The 10396-nt window shown below is 34.5% G+C and overlaps 1 protein-coding gene across 1 annotated transcript in view; it reads right to left on the reverse strand.

Annotated features, from left to right (window-relative positions):
• Positions 1-1974, reverse strand: part of ren (renin) — a 9505-nt gene extending 7531 nt beyond the window's left edge. The window contains exons 1-3 of the mRNA XM_024293619.2: positions 1886-1974; positions 1654-1801; positions 1135-1258 (exon numbers count right to left, since the gene is read on the reverse strand). Coding sequence (XP_024149387.1) covers positions 1135-1258; positions 1654-1801; positions 1886-1962 — 349 coding nt within the window. The 5' untranslated portion in view covers positions 1963-1974. The remainder of the gene's footprint in view (positions 1-1134; positions 1259-1653; positions 1802-1885) is intronic.
• Positions 1975-10396: the final 8422 nt, after the last annotated feature.

Raw genomic sequence — 10396 nt, forward strand, 5'->3', positions numbered from 1 at the left:
AAGTTTATACAGTTTGTGTTCATAAATCTAGAAACAGAAAGTTACTTTCTGTCTGGCAAGCCTTATATACACAAGAATAAACTATGCTGCTCTGCATAAAAATCAATTAATTATAATTGAATTATTGATAAGGGTATATTGATGTCTATGTACTTTCCAATCAGTTTCATGACTAATTATCTTAAGATTGTTACATTTGCAGATATATATTTCTTTTTATCTTCTTGTGTTTCATTTTTTATTTCATTGCTTGAAATAATCCATTTCCAAATCGAGTCTTTGTTTTAAAAAATGTCAATAATTTTTTTCTAATTCCAATACCAGGATCAATAAACTATTGTGGACATATAGAACCTGTAGAATGCAAGATTATGTAGGGTTGTGTTTAAAAATTAAAATAGTTTCCTCTATAATTTTGGACTTTTAGCAACAGCACCTTCATTAATTATTATTTCAAAGGAAAAAACATTTTAATTCCAAAATAGGTTGAGTCATGTGATGAAAAGAGTCAGCATTGTTTAATTGAATTGAGTGTGTAAATGGCAATTTCCATGTTCCAAAATATGTTACGTCAAAATCTCAATTTAGTTTGCGATTTAGAGGCTGCATAATGTGGAGTCGATTTTCCCATCTGGCCATGAATAGCATATCAGACACTTCTTTTTTAAAAAGTTTAAAGCAATTCCTGATAGTAAAATGATTGTATCAGGGAATGTAAATGTTTTTTGTTTAAGATGTTTAACCCTTTAACACTGGATCGCCAGTGTTTATCTTTTTGATGTACTGTAACTTTTCAACCATTAATATGATCAATTCCTTCATATGTTAAAGATATAGTGTTTAAGCGTCGCCGGTGACGCCTCAGGTGTTAAAGGGTTAAAGTGTAAAATTGTGAATGCATAAAATTGTATTTTATGTCAATTTTAAAGTTTTATTAGGTAGAGCTTCCAATGTAAGCCCATATGGTTTTTTTCTTTTTCCTGCACCTACTTTTTATGCATTTCTATACCTGTTTTTTTTATTTTTCAATATGTTAGATCAGTGCAAAAAATGCATAAAAACCTTAGTGTGTATTCTCAGATATGCATGGTTCACATCAGTTTTAGGATTAAAGGCATGCATGTCAGCACTTACAACAGGCAGTGGAAAAGGGTGAGCAGCTTTGGGAGGGCACCCACAGGTTAGCCGAACCAGTGTCGAACACCACATTGAACATCTGGGCCGGAGAGCCAATGCTGATTTCTCCAAAGTACTGAGTCTGTTGGGAACAAAAAAAGTATTCTTTTAGTCACTATTAGTTAAAAAAAAGAAGAAAAATTATTCCCATGTGTAACTACTTTAAAATGCAGTTTGAAGGTATGGAATTCGACATTAAAAGAATGACATATAGACAGATTACGGTCAAAACCAAATATATGGAGTTTTTTACTCAAGCCGACATTTCAACACCAGGGTGAAAGGGTCTTGAATGTGTGAGGCCCTTTAACCCACGAGATGAAAGTCTGTTTCTTTTTTTTTTTTTTTTTCCAAAGCAAGTCCAGGTGCCTTTAATTTACCACATCTTGGTTTCCAAACACCTGTGGAACCTTTCACAGAAAATCCAAAAGATATTTCAGAAAATTTCACTCAAAAAAAAAAAAAAAAACTTCTCACATCCAAATAGTTGGTTAGAGGAGTAGGAGCAGTCCCGTTGTTGTTGTCAGCTGGTTTCATCTGAGCTAACTGGCTTAACACATGCTCTGCAGACACTCCCATCCCCTGCAGAGTCTCTCTGATGCTTGGCATCTTCTTCAGTGCAATTCTGAAAAAAAAGATGAGATTTTGGCATTTTTCATGCCACATATTTAAAAAGAGTGTTTCATATTTAGAAGGAATAGTCCGTTACCTTCTCAGAGCATGGCTCGTGGATGCTGTCAGTGACACAGCAACCAAAGACGTCCAGTAATTCACCAGTAGAGTCATGGTGGCCTTTTCAACAGCAGACTAAGCCAGTGATGTCTACCCTGTTTGTTGGTTTTTCTGGTATTTGCTTCTTGAATCTTAGTTAGTGAAAGCTTCTCCTCTCAGCGTGGTCTCTTGTGTCTTAGTTTGGTTTTATACCCTGCCCCCCCCACACACATAGCCTAACTGTTAGGCCACTGGCTGTGGAGCTTTCTTAGATGTGACTACTTGAAAGCGGCGAAGGTCCCCTCCCCCAGCATCCATCCCCCGAATCAGTCACATAACCTCTAATGTGATAAACAGGCCCCAGAAGGAGATCTGACCTCTGACCTGCTGGAAAACATACAGGACCTGGAACTTCAGTGCAGAGCTTCACACACTGCTGACGTTAGTAAGCTGGACACTTTCTCCTTGGGGGGATTGGAAGCTTCAGAGGAAATGAAAGATGGAGTGAGCTGTCGGAGCAGATTAGCTGGACGCTGTTTCCAGAACTTAAACACAGGTAACAGTATACTTTTGATACAGTATGTCAGACACCTGAGTTGATTACAAGAATTGCAATGATGAACAGTATCATCACCCTCTGGTAAAACTATGAGAACAGTTTCCTGCCTCTATTATGATCATTAAATTATTTTAGCATGGTAAACATAAAACTGAAATTAACAAAGACATAAGATGGGAGACACAAAGATGAGCAGCGTTCAACCAGGAAGTTCACTCGCTCAACAGGTGATGGGGTCATGTTGGGTAAATGTGATGGAAGCATAAAGTAAAACGTGACAAAGCTGAAACGTGAGAAGGTTAAATCATTTCAGCAGGAAGCAAAAACTGACAAGAGGACTTGACAGATTGTAGCTGAAGACCAAAGAGCCATAAAGACTGAGGATGATTAAACTAACAAAAAGCAGGTGAGGTAGTTTAAAAAAAATACATAAACTAAAAACCCAGAAATTATTTCAGGTTATATTTGGGTAATATCAGGTCAAGTGTCAAGACAACAAAAGGAACAATTACCTTTTGTTTGACATGGGCTTTAACCTTTAACTTGTTTTTGTTTCTAGTTTAATGAAGAAGCATCATTTGATAAAAATTATCTTCAAAGTATATTGCAGAACACTGTGTACTCTCAGCAAAATACATAGCAGAAGTCAAGTTTTTTAGTATCATAAACACTACTATTCATATAACTGACTTTTTTATAGTGAAATTATTCAACACTATGGGTTCTATTAGATACCTTGTACCCTAGAAACCCAGCAGTGAGAGAAATACAAATAAGTAATAAAAAATAAGATAGGGAGTGATAGAGACGGGATGCAGAAGATTAGTGAAAATCATTGTGTACAATGGCTAGACCAAGCCCTCACCTTCCGCTTCTGAATTTAAAATAAAACCATAAATTCCTAATATGACCACTGGAGGCTGGTTTCAAAGGAAAGCAGCTGTGGTGCAGAGGTAGAGTGGTTCCAGGTTTGTTTTTCACCTTGCCTGTCCATGTGCTGAAGTGTCCTCAGGCAAGACACTGAACCCCACATCACTCCTGTTACAGTTTACCATCTCCGCATGGCAGAATTGTGCCATTAGTGTGAATTATAGAGACTGTAAAGTGGTTTTGGCTTTAATCAAAGGAGAAAATTACCTTACAAGTATGCACCATTTACAAAATTTCCACCATCTTGAGTGTTTTAAAGTCTATATTTCCCCAAATAAATTCATTTACGGTCGGGTTCAACATTGATTGAGAAAATTTGCAAGAATGTTTTTCTATATATATTAACATAGAGCTTACAATTTTGTATTATGTATTTATGTTGTTTATTTTTAGTAATTAGTTTTGATGCAACTTCAGTATGGAAGATTTACCTCATTTTCTGATATGCTGGGTTGCAGATTTTTCCCTCCATGTCAGTCATCAACTAGTCCTCACTGTGAACCAATAGCTAAAGTGCTCACTTTCTCAACAGCCAATCACAGCAAAATTCCAGACAATCACATTCCAGGCATTTCCCCATCCCAACCTCCGCTCCATCCTCCTCCTGGCTCTCTGCTTTGGCGCGGTTTGGCCTTCATGCAAGATGTCTCCAGACAAGAGCCCAACTGTTAAATCACTCTTTCAAGATATTTCCTTATTAAAATGATGATGGACTCGTGAGTGGAATCAACAAAATTCTGACTATTGTCCTACACAGTTGCCTGTTTTGGGAGTGTTGTTGGTAAAACTGTCCATCCAATCCGAGGATTCATTTTTTACAATGCTTTGGGCAAAACCAGAGAAAATAAGTTTCTGCTTTATTGAAGTGTCTTAGCAAAAGCAAAATATATAAAACACCACTTTCATATATGTAAAAATAAAGCCTTTGACAGAATAAATGATGGTATAGAATAATATTTAGTGTCATCATCATAAACTAAGAAGTTGAATATTGTCATTTGCCTTTCCCAGAGTTTAATTATGGCACCTGAACATGTTTTTAACCTTTAGTGAAGGAGAAAACCAAATTCAACCAGTGAATCAACCAAACACCTAGTTGTTTGGTCTAAAATTGCTTACAAATTGAACAACAACTTAAATCTTAACGCTTGTGGGCATATTTAATTCTTTTCTGTTTATTTTTTTAATTCTACATATTCTTTTAGTTTTAATTTGATTAAGAACTATGTTGTACAGGGATGAAAGAAGAACCCTGCGTGAGCTCCTGCATTGAAATGAGGAACGCTGTGTACCCTCAGCATAATAAAAAGCTAAACTAACAAAGAACCCCTGCCTGATGCATTAAACGCAACTACTCTGTAAAATGATTTTACGACCAACCTTTTATAGTGTGATTATTTAACCTTTGGGATTCGAGGAAGTCAAACATAAAACAAGTTTCAAGAGAGAGTTAAAAGCTGTTAATATAAGCAATATTTAGGTAAAAACATGCTTTTACTTTTAACAAGTTAAGAGGTACCAATTTCAAACTGAGATCTTAAACCCATTGAGGTGGAGTTTAAAATTTCTCACACATTTTTTTTTGCACTGCTTATGAAAAATAGAAACACATTTCTGCTTTATTCATGCATGTGTACCTCTTGTGATGAACACAGAGAGAATTTCAGTAGTACTGGGATGATGGTCGGAATGAATTACATGGGTAAAATCTTTCTTACCCCATGAGATGAGTAATGAAGTTCACATGTGTAGCAGAGCACAGATGTGTCTCAGTCTGCGGTTATATGTCATCATATGGATATGTATCGCCACACTTTCCCTTTTCACAAGTCATTGTTTAAGTAGAAAAAACTGTAGCCCTCACAGTTTATGATTATGCCAACAATCTATTTTAATAACAATCTAATTACATTTTTTGGTACTAAAGTAGTAGTGGTAAATTGAGGAGTGAATTATAAGAAAAAATAGTTATGTAGCTGTTTGGTGATCCTACAACAGTAAAGCTTTAAAAGACGTTTGACCTTAAAAGAAGTATAACACCTGCCCAATTTGTCATAAAATGATGTACAAACAAGTTGAATTGCACATCAGAGACATTTGACTCCTCCTGACCAGCCATAATCATTTAGGTTTTTCATTTCAATTTCTTTCCCACACTGCTCAGAAACTCCTGCGTCACTCCTTTATGGCCTCCCACCTCTCCTGTTAGCCTAATGTGCTGATGGGCATGGGAAAACCCAAGAAAAAAACGTGCTTGAGATCATTCAGCTCATATATCAACAAAGTTCTCTTTCGTTGCACAAAAATTCCTGGAAGTTTTTTTGATTAATTAATGACTCCATAAATTTGATTCAGGGGTTGTGTTGCATGCTATGAGCTGTCATCGCTGTCCTCGCATGAAGGCGGGGGTCACATAGTCTATTACAGGGAAACACAGGCCAATCTAGAGTCTTCAGATAACCTATTTGACATGGTCTTCAACTGTGGAAGCAGAGATACTTGAATAAAATCCCTCAAAGCTTCAAAGGCTCTCAAAACATGCAATTAGATGATGCTCGGCATCACGTCGCTGCACAAAAAATATTCAGGAGAACATGTGGTCAACAAAGAAATTAATTAGAGCCTCAACAGGAGGTGCAAATGACAAACACTCAAATGAAACCCACGCCAACAGACAACATGGACGTCAGATTTTAAAGATTAGTAGCAAAGTTGTGGTTCTTTGTAGGAAATACGACTTAAAGGAGGATTTTCTTCATGTGCTTAAACCACAAAAATAGAATCAGTCAAACATCAAACTCTGAACTGATGGATTGCGCATTAAAAACAAAATATATGCATGATGAGTTAAATTATCCAATGCAGCACACAGAAAACAGCCCTGCCAATGGGGTTCCATTGATTTTTGGTTCAGTTGTGTTGTTAAATGAGCTTCAATAAGGCTGGGATCCCATCTGGTGTCAATATGTATGAAAATGTGTAGACCAGTCATAGCAACAGGAGGTAAAAAATTTAGAAGTTGCAAATAAAAGAGGCGGTAAAGCTGATTTCATGCACAGCGGCATATCCATTTCAAAGAGACGTCATATTGCTTGAATTTTGTTTATCCAGGATGCCAAATACTTCTCAAATGGTGTTTGAATTTCAAGGATTTTTTGCTGAAGACCTCATAAGGTCTAAGAAACGTCATATTACTCAGCCAGCAGAGGGCAGTATGAGACCTGATCATAAACCTGAACAGACTAAACTGAATTAAAGGGATTTTTAGCTTTTCAGTTTCTCTTTTGTCCGAAATGGTCATAATAGCTGTTTATGGAAGGAAATCCAGGATGTGGAAGAGTTTACAGATCTCAAAGAAAGCACAATGATCTCAGTGAAACTGGACAGGAAATTAGAAACTCAGCTGAACTTTCTAAATGTAGAAAGCAAAGTAGAACAAAGATTTCAAGAACAAAAAAAAAATTAAAAAGAGGACAATGAACATAGAGTCACTGACTTTTACTAAATAAAAATAACATCATGGGTTGGCCATCCAATTGACCCTTTGCCAAAAGGAGTTCATGCAGTATTCACAATGTGATCAAAAGAGCTGTTCTCTCTTTTACGTTAAAAAATAAATATATGAAAATCGTGGCAACACATTTGATAACTGATAAAACCTTTTGTAAAATCAAATTCACCATAAGAAAGTGAATAATATAGGAAAATAAACAAATGGGGAATCAAAACTTACAGCAAACAAAGAAATATTTGGTTTTCAAAGAAGCAAGTTTTAATTCCAAAGGTTTTCTTGTGTCTTTTTACATTTCTGGCTTTTTGTTTGTTTGTTTTAAAAGTAAGGCACATAAGAAATGCAAGTACTTTTTTTTTTACAAATGTGATTACAAAGTAATTCTGATACAAGTGCAAAGTTTCTGCAAACTTTAAAATGAGAAAAATCCTAAATCATCAGTAATAAACGTCTGCTTGCTTTGCTTTTTATGTCTCTCCAAACCTTGCATGTGCCATCTGACAATAACCACTTTTAAATCTAAGCTTAAGATAATAATTTAATAAAATGGCACCACTTCAATAGTTAGTTTTATTCATTCATGTCCTTTATTTTTTCAATCTGTAGTTAATTTCCCATATTCTTCACTTTGTTTTTATCTTTTTGAAGATTCTCGGTGACCTGATGGTGATGTCATTTATTTAAATTTGCATTTTGAGGACAACTTACTCTATTTAATTTATTTTAAAAAAACGTGTATATTTAGAAGTTATATCACTAGCCACTAGTTATACTTAAAAAGTAAAAAATACATTAAAAAGCACAACAAAATTAAGTATTACATCCACACAAGTCAAATCTTAGAGTGAAAAAAAAGAAATCATTCTGTATGACTTCTGGATTCAAAATATTTCAGTATTTTCATTATTTAAAAAGTAAAGATGCAAATTAAAGATATTGCAGCAGTGATGCCAAACGAATTTCATGCATGAGAGATAGAAAGCTTCATAAAGGCAACTATTCTGCACTTCAAAGTCTGCACAGCAAGTGCTGCTGCAAGGTTTCTAGAAACCACAGCATACTGAGAAAGTGTTACTTTAGTTGAATGAAGAATAATTTATTCCAACTACTTTAAGAGTAAAAAATTAAAATGAGGGAATTATTAGAAAATACTTATCCTTCCTTTTCTTTATTTTTTACCTGCAATAGCCATCTCAGTAAAAAACATGTCTCAGAATTGAGGGTGAAATGCATTCATAATGCAAAAAAATGATATTTTTTTTTCTTGAATTTACAAGACTTTCTAAAACAGTTAAATCCAGATAAGTAATTGAAATGAAGCCTACAGTAAAAAAATGCATTTATTTGTTTTCTTTAATAAAAAAAAAAAAAAAGTTTAAAATGTTTTATCTTTTCTGACAAACTCTGGTTACATTTTCTTCAAGTTCCTTTGCTTTTAATTTAGCTGAAAACCTGTCATGGAGCATCAGTACTGCCTTCATGATCCGAACAGCAAAAACAGCAAACTGCAAAAACAGAAGCATGTTTACCTGTCAAACTGATGCCACGGCTGCATCCCTGAGAGCATGCTTTCGCATTGTCTAACTGCCTGAAACAGAAACTGCAAAGATAATTGACACTTTCTACAGTGGGTGATGACAACCTGAACAACACATCTTCTGCATTTGCATAATCAAAGACCAAAGGAAAGCAGTTTAAGTTACTAAAAATGTTGTCTTATAAAATACTAATCATTAAATCTCCAATTACGGTAATATTTATTTTTATTTGTAGTGGTCTTTGTTTTGTATTTCTACATTTTCCTACTCATACATTTGTGGAAAAAAAGCAAAAATGGTGTCAACAAAAAGCCTCCTTAAATTTAGATTCAAGGGAAAAACGTAAAAGATATAATTTGTTTACAGTGCAATGCATTTTAATGTTATTAAGTGATAAACAACATTTTTCTTCTGCTTCTGTGTTGCAGTACACCAATTAAAAAGCCTTATTAAAAGTGTGTGTCAAAGACTAAACTGTCAACAGACATTTATGATTTCTTACTGTTTCATTTTTTTTCATTTCAATTAAATTAATTTAGAAGTAATTATTTCACTATTTTATAATAGTAAGAATTGATCTTTTCTGTGTAAAAGAAAACTGCAGCTTTTTTTTTTTTTTTACTGTGTAACAAAAAAATCACAATAAAAAGTTAATTAACTTAAGTTGAATTAATGAATAGCCGATTCTTTTATCACAATTTTAGCTATAAAATGAAGTTAAGATTCATTGGTAGGATGGATAATTTTTGACCAATATGACCAGGGAAGTTAAAGGAATATTTAGGTTGCACAAGGGTTAACTTGGCAAGCTTTGAGCCTGTGAGGAAAACCCACATTTGCTCCATCACATCCTTGCGTGGACACAGGACATCCTCTCAAGAAGAAAAAAAAAAGCACATCCTTTTCTAATTGCTTAGTTTTGTGACTTCCTGGACTACATGTGTCCACACCAGCCAAACATCCTCAGTGCATTGCTCACTGTAACTTGCCTCCGAGGCAGACACATTGTTCTCATTTTTTCTTATCTACAACACGATTTGATAGTACTTTGAAGTTTTTTTTTTTTTTTTTTTTTAAAGCATTAAGTCTCTGAGGTGAAGCAGACAGGATCTACTCCTGTGAGTCAGCTTGGAACAGTTAATAATACAAACGCATTTACAGGAGAAAGAAAAGAGAATCAGATCATTGTGAAAATTATAATTTAGTCGTAAAACAAAAAATTTCTGATTGTTTCATTATGTTGTTTTTTTGGGGCACTTTGATGGCTTTTTTGTTCAACTGATCAAAAAGTTCAAAACTCTCCAGTCCAGTTTGGGAAAAGTCCTGCCAGTAAATGTGGCCAGTTGGAACTCCAGTTTTAGAATCAATAAAAACCTTCTTGATGTGTACACAAACTTAATGGGAGAGAGGCTGGAATTGGTGTTAGTAAACTATGTTTGCTTTATCTGCATGTCAAAAATACATAGAAAACAGTGTTTTCTTATTCATAACTTGCTTTACGCAATAACAGATGCTCACTATTTGTACAGGCAGCAAACTCAGGAGTATTTCCTAATGTTGGAGGATTCAAGCAGTGATTCTAAAAATAAAAACGAATTGTTAATTTTAGTGTTTTTCTTCATTCCCTGGTTGAACTGAAGTGAACTTATATGAACATTTAAGATGTAAGCGGCTGCATGCCCTTGATGGAATCTCAGATACAGATGTGTAAGGTTGCCAAACATCTGTGGCTGATATGTAAAGTAACAATTTATTTAATAAAACAGCTTTCTATGTTGCAAAAGTTGCACGTGGGATTTTATTTGTATTATTTATGTTTAAACATATTGCACTGAACCTGCAGGCTAGAATATTTACTAATATTCTGAAAATAACATAACTCTAAAATATTTAAAACTTCTGTGATTCTGTTTTATTTTTTCATTAGGATTTTTTAAATGAAGGGTTCTGATTTTTTTTTTTTTTTTTTTT

Source organism: Oryzias melastigma, linkage group LG7 (assembly GCF_002922805.2).
Source record: "Oryzias melastigma strain HK-1 linkage group LG7, ASM292280v2, whole genome shotgun sequence".
In the NCBI taxonomy this organism is placed as follows: domain Eukaryota; kingdom Metazoa; phylum Chordata; class Actinopteri; order Beloniformes; family Adrianichthyidae; genus Oryzias; species Oryzias melastigma.